The sequence below is a fragment of the Callorhinus ursinus genome, unplaced genomic scaffold (genome assembly GCF_003265705.2).
Source record: "Callorhinus ursinus isolate GAN/ISIS: 27379988/994484 unplaced genomic scaffold, GSC_fseal_2.0 scaffold24, whole genome shotgun sequence".
In the NCBI taxonomy this organism is placed as follows: Eukaryota; Metazoa; Chordata; class Mammalia; order Carnivora; family Otariidae; genus Callorhinus; species Callorhinus ursinus.
The window spans coordinates 18,349,472-18,376,149 of record NW_027397086.1 but is presented as its reverse complement, the minus strand read 5'-3'; the positions used below and the strand labels follow the sequence as shown (position 1 = coordinate 18,376,149).

At 38.4% G+C, this 26,678-nt stretch overlaps 1 protein-coding gene across 1 annotated transcript; it reads left to right on the top strand.

Moving 5' to 3' along the window:
* The first annotated feature begins 233 nt into the window (after window positions 1–233).
* On the top strand, window positions 234–26,082 carry DNAJC25 (DnaJ heat shock protein family (Hsp40) member C25). The gene is made up of 4 exons (XM_025888152.2): window positions 234–662; window positions 20,798–20,950; window positions 22,568–23,038; window positions 24,868–26,082. Exons 1-4 carry the CDS (start codon window positions 330–332, stop codon window positions 24,988–24,990), a joined length of 1,080 nt encoding a protein of 359 aa, XP_025743937.1. The 5' UTR covers window positions 234–329; the 3' UTR covers window positions 24,991–26,082.
* Window positions 26,083–26,678: the final 596 nt, after the last annotated feature.

Sequence of the window (26,678 nt, the reverse complement as noted above, 5' to 3'; positions counted from 1 at the left end):
AGTAATGATCGCGTGTGGGGGGCACGGTGGACGGTAACGCGCTCTGTACACACTGGTTACGTGTGCCTCAGACACTGGGACATCCACTACGAACAAATCCTCCAGCAGCTGGGGCTAGGAAGGCAGTGATACACCGGAAGCGGCCCGGCGGCTGAGGCGTCCTTCTCCCCTAGCAACGGTCGTGAAGGAAGTGGTTGTCGCAGTCGCGCCCTGTGCGCCTGCGCGGAGGCGCCGCCTGCTGACGTGGAACTAGGTCTCCGAGGCCGAGACCCGCTCACGGCGGAGTGCGGGAGAGCGGCCGGGGTGGTGGAACAGCGGCCGAGGCCGGGATGGCAGCGCCGCTCGCTCGGCGCTGGGGAGCCGGCGTTGCCGGCCGGTGCTGGTTGGTGCTGATGCCGCCCCTGCTGCTGGCGCTGCTGCTAGCGCGGTCCGCGGCGGCCCTGGTGGAGGGGCTCTACTGCGGCACGCGCGACTGCTACGAGGTGCTGGGGGTGAGCCGCACGGCGGGCAAGGCGGAGATCGCGCGGGCCTACCGCCAGCTGGCCCGGCGCTACCACCCCGACCGCTACCGGCCTGAGCCTGGCGACGAGGGCCCCGGACGGACGCCGCAGAGCGCCGAAGAGGCCTTCCTGCTGGTGGCGACCGCCTACGAGACTCTTAAGGTGAGGTCTGGGGACGCGGATGGGCAGCGAGGACTCCTGGCCGGCGGAGAGGGTTCTCGGTGACCCCTGCTCGAGCGCGGCCACCGTCACGATCCCTAGGATGTTTGTGATTTCCTACGTGGCCTTGCGAAAGAACCCGCACGCGGCTCATTGACAAAGATGGGAACTCCCTCGGGTCTTGGACAGCTAGTCCTCTCCTTTTTGTGACAGTTTTTGTATGCAAAGCTTTGGGCATCTCACAATTTAGAGAAAGCACTTTAAAAACGTGCAGCTCACACTTGGAAAGCAGGGTGATTATTATAACCAAGATCTGTGATAGAACACAGGAAAGGTCTCCAATATTGAATGACTGGGATGGCACCAATTTGACATGACAAAAACTTTGTTTTTGTCTAGATTTCTGGGGATGGTATTAAATGTGACATTTAGGGGCGTGTGGGTGACTCAGTGGGTTGAGCGTCGGACTCTTGGATTCCGGCCCGGGTCATGCCTGATCTCAGGGTCGTGAGATCCGGCTCGCTCTCAGTGGGGAGTCTACTTGGGATTCTCTCTCTCCCTCTGCCCCGACCCTGCTCTCTCTCTCTCTCTCTCTCTAAATAAATAAAATCTTTAAAAAAATAAAAAATAAATTTGACATTTAGCTTGGGTTTAAGGACTTAGAAAAACACTAAGAACAATGAACAAGCAGTCAGAAGACCGGATATTTGACTCTTGGCTCCTACACCCCAGTATGACCTTGGATAGTGACTTAATATGTGACAGCTTTTTCTTCATATGCAAAATTAAAGCCGTGATACCTCCTCACAGGGTTCAGTCCTCAATGAGAATTGAATAAATTTGAGAAATCCCCTATACATGCTTAATGACTTGGGGTTCAAGACTCAGAAGTTCTGTCAGGAAAAATTTTGTGAATATGGATGTAGTCATTTGACAAAGGTTTTATCAAGTCCTTTGGGGATGGGGAAATTTAGCCTGTTCCTGTTCCTGTTTTCTTCTGCTACTGCAAAAAATCAAACCACATAAGGAATCACAAAGTATAAATCATATTTGATGGACTGCTTCAAGGCCCCATCATGCTAATGTAACAGCAGTTGTAGTTCTAAGGTGTTTCTTTATGGCTTTTTTTTTTTCTTTCTTTCCCCCTTTGGAGGCGAAGTTTTCCATGTTGCTATGTAATGTTTTTAATGACTGCTTTGAGTGGGTATGCTATAATTTAACCATGGATTATTTGTTCAGAATAGCTTTCCAGAACTGAAAATACTGAATCAAGGAGCTAAAGGCTCTTCATTCATGCTTTCCAGAGCAGTGTATATAATACGCAGTCCTATTAACGAATATGACAAGTCCACTGTATTCTCCCTAGCATTGGTGAGACTGTAATTCTTATTGGCAGTTGACTGAAGAGTGGGTGGGGGCTGGGGAAAGTGCAGACACCAGAGGGTTAGTTGCTTATTATTTAGGATATAGAGTGATTGAGGAAAGACTTCAGAAAAATGGGAAAGAACTTATCCATCCAGGGCAACCCAGCATCTAAAGTCCCAATCTTTGTTTTTCTGCAGTGAAGAAAGATAGTGCTCCAGACAAGCAGCCAGAAGGCTCTGGTGACATAAGGAAGCACTGGGAGGATGGAGAACTTCCAGAAGACAGGGCAGCAGAAACACTGGCAATTGCTGCCTTCTGTTGGGGTTGGAGATGGGTAGGTTTGGCATGAGAGTGGTGAACATGTTAGTAAGACATGAACGAAGAAAGAGAGACAGTAGAGAAATTCTTGCTGGGAGGAATCCCAAGACTCTATTCTTGCCATTTTCTTTAAGAGATAAGTTTGGAGGCTGATTTGATGAATTGTAATGGTTGCCTCTAAAATTTCTGCCCCTAAAATTTAGTGATTTGTTAGCGAATAAAAGCTTGATAAAATAATTTGTCCACTTTTGGGCAGTTAAAAACTGGTATGTCTGGAGAAAGTAACACTTTTAATCTTGATTCCAACAGGAGGTTTGCGGTACTACAAATGTCTCCCAAGTAGGAAACAGAAATTGGAGTAATACCGATGGAGGAGGGAGTGAGAGAATGTGCTGTAGTTTCCTCAGCCTCATTCAGTGTTACTGTCAGAGGAAAGGGATGTCTAGGGATGGTTTGGGCCCTTGAAAACCAGACCTAACTGAGCTCCATGAGAGCTATTTTAAAATTATAGAAATGGACTTCTAAGTGGAACACCTCCAGAAACTTTCTTTTTCAGACTTCATTGCAGATGCTCTCTCCTGAAATAAGGAAAAGGATTTTGATTTGCTGTATGTGGAAATTACTAAAAACAGGATGGTCAGATTTTATTTCTGTTATAATGGAAAACTGTGAGTAAGCTCCCAGAGAGTATCATTTCTGGGTAATGCAGAGATCTAATGAACTGGAGTCATCCAGTTTGGACAGCCTCAGCCTTCCAAATTATCCCCTTGAGGCAATGAGGATTTAACCACTACTTTACTTGAATTATATCTGCAGGCTAGAATGAGGGCAAAGAGGTCCATGTGGCCGGTCAGATAGAATAGTGGGAGAAGCTGATGAGTTCCAATGGCTCTGGAATAAAGAGGAGATACAGAGCCCTATATAGAATTCCACAAATCATCTCATGGAGGTAGCAGATGCCTACCTGGGACCACTTCATTTCTGTTTGCTAGTTTTGTTACATGCTATATCTTTCTCCATAAAGAATAATAGTAAACCCTGTGAAAGGTGTACTTATCTACAGAGCCAGCAAAAAAGGAGGGAGGGATTCGGGAAGACTGTGTCATCCTTCAGAGCCACATGCAATTATTGCTGGCATATGGAAGAAGAAGCTGATTTTACGTTTGTTTTGTAAAATACACCAGTAGATTCCATTTCTGGAACAGTGTATCTAACAGAAATTGTTCCTTTCTTGAAATCTGAAATAATTTAGTTGTAAATTCACTGGAGCTAGGAGTCTTTTTTTTCTCCCCCCGTAATTTTTTAAAAGATTTATTTATTTTAGAGAGTGAGAGCATGCGCGCACGCACACGAGTGGTGGGGGAGGGGCAAAAGGAGAGGGAGAGAGCGAGAATCTCAAGCAGACTGCTCACTAAGCGCATAGCCCAACAAGGGGCTCAGTCTCGCCACCCTGACGTCACAACCTGAGCCAAAGAGTATGAGGCTCAACCGACTCTACCACCCTGGCACCCCCTCCCCCCATAATTTTTTGATAACTTTTTAATTTCTCTTATTAGTTTGTTCAAGTCTCTTAATATTTTTAATGTATGTTATATAAGAAGCTATATTATATCTTTGTTATAACCTTATAGTGGTACTCATCAAAACTCCTAATAACCAAAGATCTCTGAATGTTGATAATATGTACATCATCAAAATGGGAATTTATATTCGAGAAATATAGTGGATTTATGACTCTGAGGTTGTATTGGTCAAATACATGCCTCTTTGAGAGAGAGGTTTTTTTTTTTTTGATGGTGGTTGTTAAAAAGTAAGTACACTAACATGATTTAAATACAGTTGGTAAGAGAAGATATTATCACACTTGATCATTGTTATTTTAGCAACACAGATTCTACCTGTGCACAGAGCAATTGAGGAACACCAGAAAAAGAAGGATGGATAATAATGGAAGGTAAAGGCACTGGTCAGATGCTTTCATCAAGTCGTGCTTAGTTCATAGTTTCAAATAACTTAAAATTGCAGTTCTCAGCAGGACTTCAAACCATTATGATTTCACACACTGCTTTATTTTTGTTTCATAATATAAGCAAAGTCAAGACAATGAAATAGTATTTAGTGTATCTGACTACTGGGGATTCAGGGAATTCATGGACTTTGGAAGTCAAGTAAATGGACTCTACTTGCTGTGTCGACATTGGATCTTTTTATGTGGATATAGCACTTATCACACTGAACTGTAAATACTGAGTAGCCCTCCCCTCTCCACTAAACCATCTCCTTGCCTTTTTGTTTGTATATCCATGGCACCTAGCCCAGTGTCTGGCACATCAGATAATGAATGTTTGTTAAATGAAAAACTGGTATCTGGAGATAGATTCAGTGGATTTCTGACATTTTGACATTGTTATGTGAAGCCTGCTTTGGCATTTTACCCTAAATGTAGTTTTAAAAAGTGGTACAGATAAAGTAGATTGGATGACTATGAATGAAAAATTCCCACGAGAGAAAAATTGCACTTCTATTTTTAAGGAGAAATTCTGTTTTTTAAAGTGAGAACATTAATCCTTTTTGAATATAGATTGAGTTGGATGAAGTAGATGAAATAAGGATGGCCTAGAAATAAACAGATGATGGAACAGGTGGAAAGAATGCACTGAGAACATGGGAAAATAGACTTTGACAGTATTTTGCAAAATTCACATAAGAAGAACAGGAAAGGTCTTGGCAGTACTACTGGCATGAAGGTTATCTGATAAGGTAATAGGTAGTGAGAGCCTTTTACTATTCTAGCCTTGTCTTGGCAGGGAAGTCACAGAACACTTCAGTTTCTTTTTATCAGCCTGATTGATGTAGCAGGGCTTTAGCACTTATGAAGAATTTGGCATAAGGGGGGATTCTGAATGCCCTGCCCTTTTATGTTTCTGTTCATTGTTCTTTCCTAGTTTATTCTACTTAATCCTTTCTGTAACCTGTACTAGGTGGGTGTTGGGGGAGGAAACCAATGAAGAAGGCACAGTTCTTGCCTGTAAACTTTTACCATAACAAGAAGACAGATACTTATTGTTCAGTTATTATTTATTTAAGTTATATAATAAAGATATGTGTAGATTATATTACAGCACTGAGAGGGTACAATTATTTCTTCTTCGGGGATTGGAGAAGAATATACTCTTTGGTTTGGATCTAGAACAGTCACCGAAGGTTGACGGTGAAGGGACATTTCTGTTAGAGGGAAAACTTGATCAACAAAAACATGGAGTCATGAATGTGCAAGACTTGTCCAGGAACGAGATGTAGTTTCGTGAGGTATTATAGTGTTTTCTCCACCAGTGATCATTTTTGTTATATTTCTCCCAAGGACTCTTTGTTTTGGGGAAAAACAATTAACAGCACTTCTTAGTATTATTGTTTTTCTTTTTCAGCATCTATTCAGATTAATCATTCATAATAATTGGGTATTCATAAAAATAATAAAAAACATGTAAATTTCTATTACAGTTGTGATGCTGATAAACAGCGAAATTAAGTAAGCTTGATGGCAGATAGTTTTCATTTCACATGTCAACTCTGATTGGTCATGGCTCCCTGAAACACTTGCCAAGGTTTTGAGGACTTGTCTGGGTTTAGTGGGAAAGATAAGATGTTTGATAGTGATTTCTCCCATGGGCCTAGAAGAAGGGTGTGGTACTTTATATACCACACCTGCTATTTCTGCTGTGAACCCATAAGTGCTTTTTATTTTTTACTGATACCGTAATTTCAGCTGTTATTCCCTATTTAGGGCAAAGGTTGACTGTACATCAAGTATGTTCACAATTTTAGTTCTGTGACGACACATGATGTTACCAATAACCAATCAGAGCTTCTGATTAACATAAAAACTACTGAGTTGATATAATTCTGGCCGGAAACTGAGTGCTTGAGATTTTAATTTAGCTCGTGTGGATTTATCATAGATAAAAGAACATTTTGAGATATTCACAGCACAAAGACCGTTACTGCATTTTTCACAGATTTAGAGGATATACTGCTTCTAAGTTAGAAGCCTGTCAGGTGCATGGTAGGGAGAATGTTTCAGGAGACTGGAATATATTTTGGGATCAGGTGATGAACAACCTTTAATCTGTGTTCAGCAATTTGAACTTTATGTATTGAATAGTGACCAGAGGTTTTAAAGTGGAGAAATAAACACAATCTGATGTTTCTTTCAGAAAGAAAATTCTAGGAACAATATTGAGAATGGGTTGGGGAAGGCTGGAAGGTTCTTGTCTGAATTCATTTCCACCATTTTCTGGAATCTCAATTCCTCTTTGGTAACTTGAAAACCTCTTCGTTGGTGTATTTCACATTCCTTTCGCTTATTTTTGCTTCTTTTAAAGCTAAGGTCACATTTATCTTCTTTTTTTACTGTTGGCTATCTTCACTTCATCTCCTTTTCTTTCAAGCTGTTGTAGACTGACGTGCATCAGCACACGTAATGGAATTGTTCTTAACATGAACAATGGTGTTCTAAGTGTCAGATTTGAATGCTGCTCATTTCTCCCTCCTGGCACTATCTGTGGCATTTGATATTGTTGATCATGTAGCTCTTTAAGCTGCTCTCCCTTGACTCCCTCAGTGTTATTCTCTCCTGTATCTCCTATCTTTCTAGTCATGTCTTTTCAGTCTTTATAATCTTCTGCCTACACCTTAAACATTGCTTTTCCTTAGAGTTCTGTCCCTTGGGTACTCTTTTCTTTTTGTTTTCTAAGCTCTTCCTGATGAAACTCAACCACATCTGTGACAATTCTAAAATCTGTGTGGTCTCTAGGTTCATATTTTCAGTTGTGTCTCATTTGTAGTACAGTTACCCAAAATTAAACATTTCGGAAATCGATCTTGTTTGTTAAAGCCTAACAGAGGAGTGGGGCGCCTGGGCGGCTCAGTTGTTAAGCATCTGCCTTCGGCTCAGGTCATGATCCCAGGGTCCTGGGATTGAGCCCCACATCAGGCTCTCTGCTCCGCGGGAAGCCTGCTTTTCCCTCTCCCACTCCCCCTGCTGGTGTTCCCTCTCTCCCTGTATCTTTCTCTGTCAAATAAATAAATAAAATCTTTAAAAATAAAAAAATAATAAAAATTTTAAAAAAAGCATAACAGAGAGAAGCAGCCTCCGCGCTGAGCACAGAGTGTGACGTGGGGCTGATCTCACCACCCTGAGATCATGACCTGAGCCGAAACCAAGAGTTGGACACTTACCTGACTCTGCCACCCAGGCACCCCTGTCATGAGAATCTTAAGAGATTATATACATGTGCTTTGGGGCACAGAGTAACATGGTCCACACAGTAACTATAATTAGAAACTTCACTGTTAATCCTCAAGATGGTTGGTTCTTAAACTCCCTCGATCATTAAATCTTATTTATTCTACTTTTTAGTCTCTAAAATCTCTTTCTCCCTCATTCCATTCTTTTTTTTTTTTTTTTTAAGATTTTATTTATTTATTTGACAGAGAGAGACACAGCCAGAGAGGGAACACAAGCAGGGGGAGTGGGAGAGGGAGAAGCAGGCTTCCCGCTGAGCAGGGAGCCCGATGTGGGGCTCCAGAATCATGACCTGAGCCAAAGGCAGATGCTTAATAATTGAGCCACCCAGACGCTCCTCCCTTATTCTATTCTTTACAATATTGTCAGAGTTAACTTTCAAAAATAAACACACCTACTCAATGCTATTGTTCTCAAGCTTTAAAACATTTCATTTTTGAATAGCACGGACAATAACACTCTAGCAGTTTAGCATGGCATATAAGGTCCCTCTACAGTTCTTATCCAAATCAGTCTTCCTAGCCACATTTACTACACCTTTCTTCCTAAATTACCCTAGTGCTCAAGCTTCAATGAATCCATCCTATTCACTGATGCTTCTGTACCTTAACACTTGCTGTTAACCTTTGTCTGAAACAAGTTATACTACATCGTACTTGCTTTTCAAGATCCAGTACTCATTTCTTCTCTGCTTGGATCTCATTACCAGTGATCTCAGGCAGAGTTAGTCAGTCCTTTCTTGCCTAGCGCATCAAATTGCATTTTTCTTGCTTGCTAGATTCTTCTAGATGGGAGAGTTTTTGAGACCAGGGTATTATCTTTTCTTTTTATCCTCCGTTGAGTCCAGCACAAGGCTTAATGCTCTGCATAATTATTTGCTGAATTGGGAATGACTAAGGTTTCTAAAAGCTCAAGTAACCAAGTAGATGATGATACTCTACTATTAAGTGAAACATGGAGGGACAGATTTGGGTTTTGAGCATGTTTACTTTGAGATATTTATGTTACATTTAGGAAATACTTAGGAGATATTTGAAAATAGGACACAGGAAAAGCAGATCTGAGTGTCACTAGTAATTAGGTGATACTGCAAATCAAGGAAGTTGTTGAGGCCACATGTAGACAGAAGAGAAGACATATGAGAAGACAGTTGCACTAGTGACTAGGGGCAGGGAACAAGAAGAGAAATAAAACTGATAGCAGTTAATTTTATTCCTCTTTAATAGGATGTAATGGCCTGGAAAAAAATTTAGGGAAACAGATGTTATTTTTTTTTAAAGGATCATTTGTGTATGTGTATTTCTTTTAAAATGGGGTGTATATATATATATGCATGTGTGTGTGTGTGCGTGTGTGTGTGTGTATATATATATATATATATATATATATTTTTTTTTAGAGAGGGAGAGTGAGAAAGAGTCCCAAGCAGACTCCATGCTGAGTGTGGAGCCTGACAGGGGGACCAGTCCCATGATCCTGAGATCATGACCTGAGCCAAAATCAAGAGCTGGCTGCTCAACTGACTGTGCCACCCAAGCACCCCAATGGGATTAATATATATTTTTAAGAATGAACAAAATAGAGGGAATTAAGATAGTGGAGGAGTAGGGAACCCTAAATTTAAATTTGGTGCCTCAAATACAGCTAGATAGTTATCAAATCATTCTGAACACCTGCAAAATCAATTGGAAATCTGAGAAAAGAAATGCTGCAATTCTACAAATAGAAAAGCAATCGCTTTTTGCAAGGTAGGAAGTGGGGAGACTTGAATCTGGGGTGATATATTGGAGGATACGATGGAGGGGAGGGAGCTTGCTTAAGAAGGCTACTGCAAAGTATTATAAGCAGTGGAACACAAAATCGGAACTTTTAGAAGTCTGCTATAGTGTGGTAGTCCCTGGCTTAAAGGTGCTCAGGTGGCAAAGCAGGGCAGAATCCCAGGTGGGACACCTTGGTATCAGGATCCCAGGGTCACAAGAAGAATGGGGGTGCCTGAGTGTGGCAGATTTCTCAGGTACAAGAGTGGGGAACCCGGCTGACAACAGCCAGTTTAGGTGCTGGCTTTCTGCTCTGGGTTGCCATAAACCCGGGAACTGCTGCACGGTCGTGCTACTGCTCTTCTGGCGGGTGTCAAGCAAAAGGCAGAAGCATGGTGAGAGGAACAGCACAGGTCTTATCAGCAGGAAACTATAAAATTTGGAGTTTTGACACTCAGTTGTGTGCCTGGGATAAAAATGCTTGGCCACGGGCCAGGTGAACACAGAGTTCAGACAGAAACCAGGGAGACAAAAGTGACTGACTGCTTTTCTGTGAGGGCTCACTGGTGTAAACTTTCAGCTCCAGGACTAGAGAGCAGGGTGCAGCCATTTTCTTCACACCCGTCGGTGCTAAAAGCCTTCACGGAGCAAAACAGTGCCACATGGTGGAACCCAGAGTGGCTTACACTGAGCGCAGCCCACTGGCAAGGGAGGTACATTTCCATTAGGGCGAGGGCACTTGAGAATCAGTGCAACAGGCCCCTCCCCCAGAAGGCGAGCAGGAACAACTGGCTCGCACCAAATTTACTGATCATAGATGGCTACAGAGCTTCTGCTCTTGGGGAAAACAGTATATAGCATTTGTGGGGGTTTTTTATTCTTTAGTCTTTCAGTATTATTTTTTCAGTTATTTTCTTATTTTTTCAATTATTTTTATATATATGTTATATATTATTCTTTCTTTTCATTGTATTTTATTTTTGTGTATATATATATACATATATATATAAATTTTCTTTCTTATTTTGGGATCTAGTTTCCTTTAACAAGCAGACCAAAACACACCCAGGATCTAGTGTTTTGTGGGTTTTTTTGTTTCTTGTTGTTTTTTTGTTTTGTTTTGTTTTTTTTCTGATTTGTTTTGTGTTTTTTCTGTTGTTATTGTTGTTGTTCTCTTTCTTCTATTCTTTTCTGGACAAAATGATGAGACTGAGAAATTCACCCCAAAACAAAGAACAGGAGGTAGTACTCACTGCCAGGGAGTTAATCAATATGAATAAAAGTAAGATATCTGAACTAAAATTTAAAACAATGATTATAAAGATACTAGTGGGCTTGAAAAAAGCATAGAAGACACTAGAGAATTGCTTACTAGAAATAAAAGAACTAAAATCTAGTTAGGCTGAAATTAAAAATGCTACTACCAAGATGCAGTCCCAAATGGAGTCTATAAAAACAAGAATGAATGAGGCAGAAGAAGGAGTCAGTGATATAGAAGATAAAATGATGGAAAATACGCTGAAAAGAAGAAAGAAAACTGTTGGATCATGCAGGGAGACTTAGAGAACCCAGAGATTCTATAAAGTGAAATAATATCCAGATAATAGGGGTCTCAGAAGATGAAGAGTGGGAGAGAGGGGCAGAAGGTTTATTTGAACAAATTATAGCTGAGAACTTCCCTAACCTGGGGAAGAAAACAGGCATTTAAGTCCAGGAGGCACAGAGGAACCCCCCCCAAATCAATAAAAATAGGTCAGCTCCTCAACATATAATAGTGAACGTTGCAAATTTCAAAGATAAAGAGAAAATTCTGAAAGTAGCTTGGGGCAAGAGGTCCTTAATCTGCAAGGGTAGAAACAAGGCTGGCAACAGACCTGTCCACAGAGACCTGGCAGGCCAGAAAGGACTGGCATGATATACTCAATGTGCTAAATGGGAAAAATATGCAGCTAAGAATACTTTATCCTGTAAGGCTGTCATTCAGATTAGAAGGAGAGCTGAAGAGTTTCCAGGACAAACAAAAACTAAAGGAATTTGTGAACAGTAAACCAGCCCTGCAAGAAATATTAAAGGGGATCCTTTGAGTGAAGAGAGAACCCAAAAGTAACAAAAATTAGAAAGGAACAGAGACAATCTACAGGAACAGTGACTTTACAGGTAATACAATGGTACTAAATTCATATCTTTCAATAATGTAAATGGACTAAATGCTCCAATCAAAAGACATAGGGGATCAGAATGGATTTAAAAAAAAGATGCTGTTTACAAGAGACTCAATTTAAACCAAAAGACACCTCCAGAGTGAAAGTGAAGGGGTAGAGAACCATTTATCATGCCAGTGGACATCAAAAGAAAGCTGGAGTAGCCATCCTTATGTCAGACAAACTAGATTTTAAACCAAAGACTATAATGAAAGATGAATAAGGGCACTATATCATAATAAAAGGGTCTGTCCAACAAGAAGATTAACAGTTGTACATATTTATGCCCCTAACTTGGGAGCAGCCAAATATATAAAACAATTAATAACAAAATTAAAGAAACTCATTGATAATAATACAGTAATAATAGGGGACTTTAATACCCCACTCACAGCAACTGACAGATCAGTTAAGCAGAAGATCAACAAGGAAACAAGAGTTTTGAATGACCAGATGATCTGTATTTAACAGATATATTCAGAGCATTTCATCCTAAAGCATTTCATCCTAAAGCAAGAGAATACACATTCTTCTTGAGTGCACATGGAACATTTTCCAGAATAGATCACATACTGGGCCACAAATCAGGTCTCAATCGGTACAAAAAGATTAAGATTATACCATGCATATTTTCAGACCACCATGCTTTAAAACGTGAAGTCAAGCACAAGAAAAAATATGGAAGGACCACAAATACATGGAAGTTAAAGAGCATCCTACTAAAGAATGAATGGGGGCGGGGGGCGCCTGCATGGCTCAGTTGGTTAAGCGTCTGCCTTCGGCTCAGGTCATGATCCTGAGGTCCTGGGATCGAGCCCTGCATCGGGCTCCCTACAGGGAGCCTGCTTCTCCCTCTCCTCCCCGCTTATGCTCTATCTCTGTCTCTCAAATAAATAAATAAAATCTTAAAAAGAAAAAAAGGAATGAATGCGTGCGTCAACCAGGAAATTAAAGAAGAATTTTAAAAAATACATGGAAGCAAATGAAAGTGAAAACACTACAGTTCAGAATCTTTGGAATGCAGCAAAGGTGGTCCAAAGAGGGCAGTATATAGCAACACAGGCCTTTCTCAAGAAACAAGAAAAGTCTTAAACACACAACCTAACCTTACACCTAAAGGAGCTAGAAAAAGAACAGCAAATAGAGTGCCTGGGTGGCTCAGTCAGTTAAGCAACTGACTCTTGATTTCAGCTCAGGTTGTGATCCCAGAGTCCTAGGATCAAGCACAGCATCAGGGTTACCACTCAGCAGGGAGTCTGCTGCTCTCCCTCTTCCTCTGCCCCTTCTCCTACTTACATGTGTACTCTTTCTCTCTAAAATCTTAAAAAAAAAAAAAAGCCTAAATCTAGCAGGAGAAGAGAAATAATAAAGATTAGAGCAGAAATCAATGATATAGAAATCAAAACCTGTAGAACAGATCAATGAAACTAGGACCTGGTTCTCTGAAAGAATAAGATTGATAAACCAGTAGCCAGACTTATCAAAAAGAAAAAAGAAAGGAGGAGAGATCACAACCAACACCAAAGGAATACAAACAGTTATAAGAACATGTATATGAGCAACTATATGCCAACAAATTCGGTGATCTGGAAGAAATAATTGCTTTCCTAGAAACATATAAAGTACCAAAACTGAAACAGAAATAGAAAACCTGAACAGAACCATAACCACCAAGAAAATTGAAGCAATAATAAAAAATCCCCCAAAAACAAGAGTTCAGAGCCAGATGGCTTCCCAGGGGAATTCTACCAAACATTTAAAGAAGAAATAATAACCTATTCTTCTGAAGCTGTTTCAAAAAATAGACATGGAAGGAAAACTTCTAAACTCTTTCTATGAGTTTTACCTTGTAATACTTGGTAATACCAAGTATTACCTTGATCCCAAAACCAGACAAAGACCCCACCAAAAAGGAGAATTACAGACCAATATCCCTGAGGAACATGGATGCAAAAATTCTCACCAAGATACTAGCCAATAGGATCCAACACTACATTAAAAGTATGATTCATCACGACCAAGTGGGATTTATTCCTGGGCTCCAAGGGTGGTTCAACATCTGCAAATCAATCAATGTGATACACTACATTAATAAAAGAAAGAACAAGAACCATATGATCCTCTCAATAGATGTAGAAAAAGCATATGACAAAGTATAGCATCCTTTCTTGATTAAAACTTAACAGTGTAGGGTTAGAGGGAACATACCTCAATATCATAAAAGCCATCTACAAAAAGCCCACAGCGAATATCATTCTCAATGGGGAAAAACAGAGCTTTTCCCGTATTAAGGTCAGGAACACGGCAGGGATGTCCACTATCACTACTGTTGTCCAACATAGTACTAGAAGTCCTAGCCTCAGCAATCAGGCAACAAAAAGAAATAGAAGGCATCCGAATCGGCAAAGAAGTCAAACTCCCACTTTTCCCAGATGACATGATACTCTATGTGGAAAACCCAAAAGACTCCACCCCAAAATTGCTAGAACTCATACAGGAATTCAGCAGAGTGGCAGGATATAAAATCAGTGCACAGAAATCAGGTCGCATTTCTATACACTAACAATGAGACAGAAGAAAGAGAGATCAAGGAATCAATCCCATTTACAATTGCACCAAAAACCATAAGATACCTAGGAATAAACCTAACCAAAGGGGCAAAGGATCTGTATTCAGAAAACTAGAGAACACTCATGAAAGAAATTGAGGAAGACACAAAGAAATGGAAAAATGTTCCATGCTCATGGATTGGAAGAACAAATATTATTAAAATGTCTATGCTACCTAAAGCAATCTATACATTCAGTGCAATCCCTATCAAAATACCACCAACTTTTTTTCACAGAGCTGGAACAAATAATCCTAAATTTGTATGGAACCAAAAAAGACTCCAAATAGCCAAAGGAATGTTGAAAAAGAAAACTATAGCTGTTGGCATCACATTCTGGACTTCAAGCTGTATTACAAAGCTATAATCATCAAGACAGTATGGTACTGGCACAAAAACAGACACATAGATCAGTGGAACAGAATAGAGAACCCAGAAATGGACCCTCAACTCTATGGTCAACTAATTTTCAACAAAGCAGGAAAGAATATCCAATGGAAAAAAGTTTCTTCAACAAATGGTGCTGGGAAAATTGGACAGCCACATGTAAAAGAATGAAACTGGACCACTTTCTTACACTGTACAGAAAAATAAACTCGAAATGGATGAAAGACCTAAATATGAGACAGGAATCCATCAAAATCCTAGAGGAGAATGCAGGCAGCAACCTCTTTGACCTTGGCCATGGCAACTTCTTACTAGACACATCTCCAAAGTCAAGAGAAACAAAAGCAAAAAATGAACTACTGGGACTTCATCAAGATAAAAAGCTTCTGCACAGCAAAAGAAATAGTCAACCTATGGAATGGGAGAAGACACTTGCAAATGTCTTATCAGATAAAAGGCTAATATCCAAAATCTATAAAGAACTTACCAAACTCAATACCCAAAGAACAAAAAATCCAGTCAGGAAATGGGCTGAAGACATGAACAGACATTTCTCCAAAGAACACATACAAATGGCCAATAGACACATGAAAAAATACTCAACATCCCTTGGCATCAGGGAAATACAAATCAAAACCACAACGAGGTACCACCTTCCACCTATCAGAATGGCTAAAATTAACAAATCAGAAAACAACAGATGTTGGCAAGGATGCAGAGAAAGGGGAACCCTCTTACACTGCTGGTGGGAATGCAAACTGGTGCAGCCACTCTGGAAAACAGTATGGAGGTTCTGTGACAAGTTAAAAATAGAGCTACCCTATGACCTAGCAATTACACTACTAGGTATCTATCCAAAGGATACAAACATAGTGATTTCAAAGGGGCACATGTGCCCTAATGTTTATAGCAGCATTATCAACAATAGCCAAATTATGGAAAGAGCCCAAATGTCCATCAGCTGATGACTGGATAAAGATGTGGTATATATATCCAATGGAATATTACTCAGCCATCAATAAGAATGAAATCTTGCCATTTGCAACGACGTGGATGGAACTAGAGGGTATTATGCTAAGCAAAATAAGTCAGAGAAAGACAAATACTGTATGATTTCATTTATATGTGGAATTTAAGAAACAAAACAAATGAACATAGGGGAAGGGAAGGGAAAATAAGATAAAAACGAAGAGGGAGGCAAACCATAAGAGACTCTTAATGATAGGAAACAAACTGAGGGTTGCTAGAGGAGAGTTGGGTGGGGGTAAGGGGTAACTAGGTGATGGGCATTAAGGAGGGCATTTGATGTAATGAGCACTGGGTGTTATATGCAATGGATGAATCACTAAATTCTACCCTGAAACTAATAATACAGTATATGCTAACTAAATTGAATTTAAAGAATTTTAAAAAAGAAAAAAGTGAACAAAATATTATTACATTTTCATATATAATTGATTCCTGGCCTTTAACATCCTAAAATGGTTTCTCCTATCTGTGTAACTGAAAATTTTTAATGTAAAAGTGGCTGCAATATCAAATTATTGCAATTATGTATATTGAGATCAAACAGTTCATTATTTCTTTCAAGGGCAAGAATGTAATATATTTTTGCCTCTGGGGAGGGGGGAGTATGATCATTTTCATAAGAGAAGGAAGGATTCAGTGCTTTCTTTGTTTGTGGGTTTCCTCTTGTTCACTTTTGATCTAGATATTGGTGGTTATGTTCCAGTCCTCCTGCATGTGCCCAAGAGGATTGGGAGTGGAGTGGACACCAGCAGAAGCACCATTTTTTCCTGTAGACATTAGAAACAAGGAGCTTATTGCCCTGCTTGTCAAGGCTCAGGACAGAGAGGAGGAAGAAACAAGTATAAAGGTTTTGGTTTTGGAAAGAAGTTGGAATCTCCTGACCGTGGGACCTTAAGATCCACAAAATTGCTGAAAGAAAAAGTACTACCTTATTGAAAGGTAAGACATTAAACTGTTTTAAGGTTTAAGCCGTTTTAGCCACAGTAGCATGTCTTCCTAAGCTGTGAAATCAAGCAGTCATTTCTGCTAAGCCAAAGTTTTTGTGAAATAATCACCCATCCAGCCTTCCTGGTGAGATAGAGACCTGTATTGCTCAAGGGATGTTTATAGTGAGGGAGAGCCTTTACAAAATTGTACTCATTTTTAAATTGACATTTACTGAATGCCAGGCACTGTGGTAGGCCTTGGATATACAGAGATTAATGTGTCAGTCACCCTACCTATCTTCCAGAAGTTCTCATTCAAGGAAAAGAAAAAACTGATATTTGCAATGTGATAAGTGCTATAATAAATAGGTCACATGTGTAATAAGAGTGGTCTAAATCTGAAGCAGTAATGTTTGTGTCCCAAAGGATTAATGGAAGCTCATGAGGTTGGAAGAAAGGGATGGGCATTTGAGGTAGAGAGAATTATATGTTTAAAGACATAGGTATGAAAGAGGGTGCTGTACTGGAAGAACACACCAAATTGCAGAAATTACTATCTGATGTTTGCTATGGGGCAGAAGGGGGGCAAGTGATGAGATGTTGCTAGGTGAGAGTGGACTAGTTATGGAGGTCTTGTTGCATGCTAAGGAAATTTTAACTTACTTATTAGCCATGGGGAAGCATTGAAGATGAAAAAAAATTGTGGGACTACCTGAGTTCCAAGATGGGTAGGAGAAAAAATAAGTATGATGGTTTTAAAAGAAGTATGTACCTGTAGCTCTCAACTGGGCCCAGTCTCTTGTCTTTCCTTTTTTGCTAATAGTCCTCGTATCCTTGTGTTCTTACTAGGTTGATTCTAAACTTTGTAGGTTACTGGAGAGTAGGATTTTGATTTAGACTATTGAGGACTAACTCTCCAATCTGTGTCAACCTTGAACACCTTCCAAAGTGTATTCATGTCTCAACCTAAAATAATTTTCTTCATTCTGGAGAGAAAGCTATAAACCCAAGAGTAAAGATTCTGGCTGATTAAATGCTGAAACAAGGAGGTGGCCAACCTTTCTTGTCTTTAAAAACAGGGTTATAAATTTATGGTGACCTCAAGGAAAAGAAAGTCATCCTAAGAGAAGTCAGACTTGATCCTGAAACCTGCAGGAATTAATTTGAGGACTTATTAAAGGGCCCTGGTTGCAGTAGAGAGGTCAGACACAAGGTACAGATTTTGGAGTGGCTGGTCGCTGGAGTATTAGTTGACTATCCTATTAGAGGAGCTCAAGACTCAATGAAGTAAGTCAAACATTTAGGGACCAGTGAGAAGATGGTGACCCTGGTGGAAGAGCTGGGTGAAATGTTTGAATAGGGATATCTGCATTCTATGGATTGTGACCTTCACTAAGATAAGGAAGGGTAGTTATTGGACCCATGACATTCAAATGGTAGATTTCAATGACACTCAAAGATCTTGCTGTATACTTTAACCAGGAGGAGTACAGTCAGGCTGGGCAAAGGGCTCTGTATAGGTAATGATGCTGGAGATCTGTCAGAATCTGATCTCAGTGTGGCAGTTAGTTTCAAAACCACATGTAATCTAGTTGGAGCAAGGAGAAGAATTGTATTTGAAGAAATACATTTCAAAAAGCATCTGCCAAGATTGAGAGGCTGAATTGAAAGTCAAAGATCTCAGGCCAAAAGCAGAACATTTCTATAAAATTAGTCCAAAAAACAGAAACTGGAGGGAGGATCGAAAAATTCTTAAAAGATGTCTTGAAGTACTCAAAATGAGATGCATCAAGAGTTGTAGGCCATAGTCTTCAGAGCTATCTGTGACCTATAAAGTTTCTGTATGTCCTATAAAGTTTTACCCTCTTTAGGTTAGAAGCTCTAAAGTATGATAATGGCTTATAGGAAGAAGAATAGATTGACAGTTGAGGTATGTGGGAGTTGACACAGAAAATCTTTTTTGACAGAAAGGAACATTCAAGGAGTGAATTTGAAAATGATTAACAGCCTGAGCTCAGCCCTCATATAACAGACAGGTCTCATACTGGCCCTCTAAATAGTGCTGTGGAATAGACTTTAAATATATTTACATTTAATTCTACTAGATACTAGTTTATCTAGTTTCAAATTCTAGTCAGAGGTAAAAAGTATTTTGAATGGGGGTACCTTGGTGGCTCAGTTGGTTAAGCATCTGCCTTCGGCTGTCATGATCTCAGGGTCCTGGGATCGAGCCCTGCATTGGGCTCTCTGCTCGGTGGGGAGCCTGCTTCTCCCTCTCCCTCTGCCTGCCGCTCCCCCTGCTTGTGCTCTCTCTCTCTGTCTCTCTAAAATAAATAAAACCTTAAAAAAAGTATCTTGAATGTACTGAACCTAAGAGAATTGTCATTCAGATTCAGAATTAAAAAAAATGTATTTAAAAAATTTTTTTTTTAATTTAAGATTTTATTTGAGAGAGAGTGGGAGAGAGAGCACAAGAGGGGGAGGGGCGGAGGGAGAAGCAGGCTCCCCACTGACCAGGGAGCCTGACGTGGGGCTCAATCCCAGGACTCTGGGATCATGACCTGAGTCCAAGGCAGACACTTAACTGACTGAGCCACCCAGGCACCCCCAAAATTATTTTTTTAAAAGATTATTTATTCATTTATTTATTTATGAGAGAAAGAAAGAAAGTACGTGCTCACAGGGAAAGGAGCAGAGGGAGAGGGACAAGCAGACTCCATGCTGAGTGCAGAGCCCAATGTGGGGCTTGATTTCAGGACCCTGAGATCATGACCTGACCTGAAACCAAGAGTCAGATGCTTAACTGACTGCACCACCCAGGCACCCCACAAATTCAGAATTCTTAATAGAAAGTATATGATTTTAATGGGTACAGAGGAGATTTTGTCATTAGCAAACTTATTTTAAGTCTAAGAAACTGCATGTTGGAGGATCAGGAGGTCCTGAATAGACCTGAGAGCCTCTGTCTTTGGTAGGAAAGCACTAGGTGTAGATTTTGAAATGCCTTTAGTTAAGTATTTGCAACTTTATGAGTGTTGAATAATTCATCCTAGAAAGACATCCTCTAGTTAAAGAATTTTTTTTTTTAATTTTCATAATGATTTGTATTGTACTCCCTTATAGAAAGTAAAGAATTTGTTGTGGTTTTACTCTTTAACATTTTTTGGGCATAAGACAAAATGAGGGTGCCTGGCTGGCTCAGTTGGTAAAGCATGCAACTCTTGATCTCTGGGTTGTGAGTTCAAGCCGCATATTGGGGGTAGAGTTTACTTAAAAAAAAAAAAAAAGACAAAATAGGTTTACTGTGTGATTAAAAAAAAAAGCAAATCATAACCCAGTGTAATAGTTCTTCAACCTATGTAGCTCAGTAAGAGATTAGCATTTATCCCTATTTGAAATTGATTAGAATTAAAGGTTTTAAGAAATGTTTTATTTGTGAACATTCAGGGCAGCATTTCAGAATGCTCTGATTTTTTTCAACATGTTTGTATGATTAAGAAAGATGTATATGTTAACTTATTTATGAACTGGGCTGGGACAATATGTTATACTAGTATATGTATTATGTATTTGTAACGTTTTTGTATATCATTTGATATTCAAAACACTAAAATTAGTAAAGCAGATATTATCTCTGTTTTACAAATGAGGAAGAGTGAGACTCCGAGGCTGAAAATACCACGTGAAGTCACAGAGTTAAACTTTCAACATTACTGCATCAGGGTTTCTTTGAGATGAGCATAATTCAGTTTTATAGGCACAGACTGGCTTTGTCTCCTTTTTATTGTCTTAGTCATTGCTTTCAACAGACAGCTTTCTACACAAGCCCGGAAAATGATTGTGAATATCTGTAACAGGGATAAACATTTGTTCCTATCAACAGTTACTGAGAGAAGGTAGCAACATGTTCTGAGGTTACAAGAACACAACATCCTTATTACAACCATTAACACTGGCTAAAACGGCATAGTTAATCGTTATTAAAATGTTTTTCTTTTTCCAGGAGGACTAACAATACTTAAGAATTACTTTTATTATGCTTATACCTAATATTAAAGTTCTAGAAGCAAATTTATGTGTGCTTTTGAAGAGTGGTAGGAAATTTTTTGGTTTTGATAGTTTCATTTCTTTTGTTCAGATTAATCTTATATGGTTATAAAATTCTGTTTGACTTTAACAGATTATAAACTACAGCCATTTTCTGAAATATCCTATGAAATTGGGTATCTTGTTATTTTACAGGATGAAGAAACACGAAAAGATTATGACTACATGCTGGATCACCCAGAAGAGTACTATAGCCATTACTACCACTACTACAGCAGGCGCTTAGCCCCTAAAGTGGATGTTAGAGTTGTGATTTTGGTCAGTGTATGTGCTATTTCAGTGTTTCAGGTGTGTATTGATGGAGGAGTGTGTCTACATGTGCACGTTGCCTAGTGCTGGTCATTAAAACTGAATTAGAAGTACCTTTTTATAAAATTTTACCTGTACTTGAGACTGATTTTTTTAGAATAGAAAAATATTCATTTATTCAACCAATTGATTAACACTGGAATCTTTGTCAGTTGTAAATCCAAGCAATTGATGATAAATGTCATTATATAATAAGAAAACCCAACAACAGATCTTTTTCTCATTGTTCCCTTTAGAGTATTTCCCTCCTAACCTGATAATATTTTGTAGGACTTTTCAATGATTTCCCATTAAATTTGTGAAAAACCTGAGCTTCTTGATATGACCTGACAAGTCTTGGCACCTATCCACCATCACTGTAACGACCAAAAATGTCCCACGCATTTCCACTGTCTGCTAAGGGCAGTTTTGCTTTGATTGAAAACTACTGAAGTAGATTAAAAGAGTAGTAATCTTTCATGTTTTAAATGTCACACAAATTTAACTTCAGCTTGAAATGAGTTTTTCCTACTATTATTCTTAAACTAACCACAGCTATCTTGTCTTCTTTTAGAGGGAAAGAACATGTCAGGTGACTAGAATAAATCAATTTGCTAGTCTGAAAAATGCTTCTCTAGTTTAATTCCCAGAAATGAGATTTACTTTATATGACAAAAAGAATTACTTATTGAAAACTAAGGTTGTGGATTTTAAATGTATCTGCTTTTGCAGAAATATTTTCCTTCCAAAGGGGAAAGCAGGGATAATTTTACCTTTCTGTTTTAGATAATGTAATACCCTAGTAACATTCCCCCCCCAGTCCTAATAGAGTGCTGCTATAGTATTTCAAGATATTATTGGTGTAACTGCAATATTCATTCAGTAAAAGAGCAAATGTGTGGAAATGTGAATAGGACTTTTTCTGACAATTAACGAAAACGCTTTGTGTATATTTATGAAATAAGTTACGTGTTTTCCAGTCAGATAAGAGTTCAAACATATTAGAATCCTTTACTTCAGAATATGATGAGCATTACTGTGATAGATCGAGACGGTTTAGGGAAGAGATGGGAATGAATATAGTTGCCTGAGTCTATATCCTGTGATTTTTCTTTTTTTTAAACAGGTTCTTCACTGGCTAGTTTTGCCATGTAACTCTTCCCCCCAGAATGTAGGTCACAGTCTCACAGTCTTAAAAAAAAAGAGAGATTTCTTAATAGTGATCTAGGGAAAGCCAAATGGTAGATGTGAAATCACAGGTGTGGTGTGATTCTATTGATTTATCCCCTAATCTTGGGTATCTCCTGTCTGAATTAATGGCTTTTTGGCCTAGCTTAGGGCTTACCTGATTTATCCAGCCTCAGGTCCCATGTACGTGTGGGCATTATTCAATTTTATCTTTTATTTACAGAGAAAGATGATTGAGGTCCCTATTTTTTTTAATTAAGTAAGCTCTATGCTGAATATGGGGCTTAAATTCATGACCCCACTAAGCCAGCCAGGCACCCCTTGAGGTCCCTATTTTTAATCAGAATTGCTTTGGGTGGGGGGGGATGGTGTTCACCAAGGTGCATTTTGGTAGTAAAATGACCCATTTTTCTTTGTTAAATATTTCAGTTTTTCAGCTGGTGGAACAGCTACGACAAGGCAATCAGCTACCTAGCCACAGTGCCCAAATACCGTATCCAAGCCATGGAGATTGCCAAGCAGCAGGGGCTACTCAAAAAAGCCAAAGAGAAGGGCAGAAACAAAAAGTCCAAAGAGGAAATTCGTGACGAGGAGGAGAATATCATAAAAAACATTATAAAAAGTAAAATAGATATAAAGGGAGGCTATCAGAAACCCCAGATATGTGATCTTCTCCTGTTTCAAATTCTCTTAGCACCTTTTCACCTGTGCTCATATGTGGTCTGGTATTGTCGATGGATCTATAATTTTAACATCAAAGGCAAAGAATATGGGGAAGAAGAAAGACTATATATCATACGAAAATCCATGAAGATGTCGAAATCTCAGTTTGATAGTCTAGAAGATCATCAGAAAGAAACTTTTCTTAAACGAGAGCTCTGGATAAAGGAGAATTATGAGGTGAGTAATTATTTGCTGGGATTTTTGTGTCCTCTTACTTATCTAAGTTAAAATTTGGTGTAGGGGAAGGGATCACAGAAATGCACTCCAGTTTCTGAAATCCAAGATTTAAATAATGAATAAAGATCTTATTTTTATTGAAAGTGTGACCGTATTTGGTAGTGGGACAGTGGGTTTTTAACCTGTAATTTGTCTTAAAAGATGAACTTCAAATATTTTAACTGGCTCATGCTGAAAATCTTAAGAATGGTCTAATTTGTTATGTTAAACTGCAGTGGGATAATATGTATGTTTGCAAGGATGTTACAACAACTTTACGTTAATTGCTCTAATTAAAATTTGTTCTTCCCCAAATTTTCTTTCAGTCATGTAAACTTAGCTACAGGGATTAAAAAACAAAACAGGGAAGGAATAAGACATGGAAATTTTGTTGAAATAACTTCATTTCAAAATAGAGCACAGAATCTTCTGTATAACTAACTTATATATGAAAAGTTACTTTTATTTTTTAAAAAATGCCTCTAAACTTTGGGCAGTTTAATAAATGTTATATTCTGTAGTTGTCAGCTACACCAGTTACCTTGAGGTGATCATGTGCTTAGCTAAAGTCTTAGAGGAACTATTTATCTCATCATAATAATATTATTTTAGGTTTTGGGTAAAATTACTTGGCTAATGTATTAAAGATAAGAATAAAGCACAGTGATGGGGTACCTGGCTGACTCAGTCAGTAGAGCATGTGACTCTTGATCTTGCGGTCCTGAGTTCAAGCCTCACATCAGGGTAGAGTTTATTTAAAAAACAAACAAAACAAAAAGAACACAGCACAGTAAAATCTTCCTAAGAAATCTGAATATATTTGTGTTTTTAGTTTCGTAGACATTCCTTTTTATATGTGGTATACTAAATATATTTTACTGAAAGTAGAGTTCCAGTCTGAATTATATTTAAGTAACTTACTATGAATTGCCAGATTGTTTTGGCAAGTAGATATAGTTGGCCTGCTTGTAAATAACATAAAAATGGAAGGTAACATACTATTTTGCTCCTAAAGTATTTGAAAAGTTTTCTCTTAAGTAGGGTAAGCAGTCCAGTTCACAAAACTGTATCTTTCATGGAGTACTACCCTGGGCTGAATTACCATGTTATTATATGAGGTGATCTTAGTCATTACTTCCTAAAATTTGGAAGTAAAGTCATTTCTTTCTAAAATTTGATGCAACTGGTTATGAAAATTTGTCCATTTAGTTTCAACTGACATCCACAAAAAGTTATAGAAACGAAGATTTTCTTTGTCCTTAACCTGCATGGTTTATTTGACCCTCTTTGGGAACCTTAATAAAATATTTTGAAAAACCAATAATTATCTTTAAATTTGGAGACAGTGGTATATATAAAGGTCATTTTATTCCTTGGTTAGGATCAACAAATACTGAAAGTCATCAGTTAAATTTTCAAAGGACCATATTAAATAGTGTGATTCTTTAAGATTGGACATTAGTTGTAGAGAGGAAATGTTTAAACTCTTTAAACTCAGCTGATGGATGATGTCAATGAGGAAAAGAATGTATTCTCAGGTTACAGAAATCAGTGACAAAAATTACTAAGTTCTTGTACAAGTTTTTTTTTTTTTTTTTTAATTTAACACCAAGTGTTAAGGTGCTTAACTGCTTAGTATTTTTAGATGCATGGTCTACAGAAGACAAACCAGTACATTCATAGGAAACTTTTACCTAAAATGTAATTTGAAAAATGTAAATATGCGTAAAGGTAATGACAAATGTTTCCCTTTGGATGGTAAAGTAATTTAGTGTTATTTATACTTACAGGTTTATAAACAAGAACAAGAGGAAGAACTAAAGAAAAAATTGGCAAATGACCCCAGATGGAAGAGATACAGAAGATGGATGAAGAATGAAGGGCCTGGACGGTTAACGTTTGTGGATGATTGAGGATTGCTGAATGCTACTATGCTAAACCTTAATTGTGATATTTTCATAACTGAATTATTTTAGAAATGTATCAACTGCTCCTCAGCAGTACTTAAAACTCCTCAAATATGTGATTAAACAGAATAATGTAGAAATTTAAACTTCCCCTTAAAACTTTATACATAAGACATTTATGATTGTTCAATTTTTATAACCTATTTGTGGATTTTGTTAAATGATCTGAAGATTTACTTGTTGCCATTTAAAATTTTTATATGTTTAGTTAAAAGATTTGACATGAAAATTTATTAGATACCATTTAAAATTTTTACGTGTTAAGTGTTTATTCTTTACAAGTGCTTCCTTATTCTTGGTTATAGTGCTACATTGTTCCGCTTCCATGGCCTCTAATATTTTCACAAAACATAAAAAATTATAACAGCATTTAATTACATTGTGAGTGTCTTTAGACATGAACTTCTTCAGCAAAATGATTTCAACTGTCATGTCATCTTCATCACAGTCATTCTAGGATTGAAATATGTTCAAAATACCTCTCTAGGAGAGTCTTCTGCCAGAATATGCTGATACTATTTTTCCCCCTGTCATAATATTCTTAATAAGATCAGAAACTCTCCAAGAGAGTGAATCAACCTTCATGTCCTTGTAGGATGATCTTGATTACAGTCATTATAAGACTATAACTGTATTTTCAAACATTTTTTCCAGAAGACACCTTAAAAAGGTCTTTTGTACCATAGTATTGCTTTCCCAACCCCCTTCAGTTAAAAAAAAAAAAAATGACAGAGCAGAAATAGCATACTGAAAAGTTGTTCATGTATTACGAAGTCCTTGAGCCATGGAAAATCCAGCGTACGTGAGTGTATTTACGTGCATTTAAACCAGAAAGAGGAGGTGCATGGCTGTGTGCTGTTCTTTCAAACAATGAAATATATGTTTTATACATGTGGAAGTGAAGTAATTCACACATAAATTGACTGAAGCAAGTATGATACTGCATCAAGGTATCGATACACAATCATGATAGTGAATCAGTACTCCTGTTAAAGGATTTATCTCATTGCTTCATATTAATAAAATGGTTGCAATATATCACAAGTTTGTTGGTATGGCATTTTGAATCAAGGATTAACATAATTGCTTTTGTATTATATAGTTTTAAAAGATTAGTGTAGATAATAGATATACAGAGTCTGTTTCTAGCTAAAAGAAAGTAGGGCTTTCTGGAGCTCAGCCCAAATATGTGATATATACAAAGAGGCAGGAGGGAGGAGTTTTGACCTTGTGAGTCATTTAGTCTGTGAGTGAGGGCCTCAGTTACCTTAATAGATAGAAAGTTGGGGGAGGACTTTAACTAGATTATCAGTAGGACCCCTTTGCTGTTCTAAAATTCTGAAATATATTTTTCTAAGGCACTTGCCCCTCTGTTAAAATTTCAAACTTCTGGTATTCTAAGTATTTTTTTGTTACACCTAGTAATAAGGAATAATAAAAGGACTGGGTATGTTAGCATTCATAAAGGTTGGCTGATACAAACAATGTGTGTTGGAAATTATTTTGCATATCTGCTAAATTATTGTATTTTTCCCTGGCTTTATTGAAACCTCATTTCTGGAATCACCCCCAGCAGCCTTCTCCCTTGGTAAAAGTTTGGTCATTCTTTTAGAATCAGGGTCATTGCATGGGTC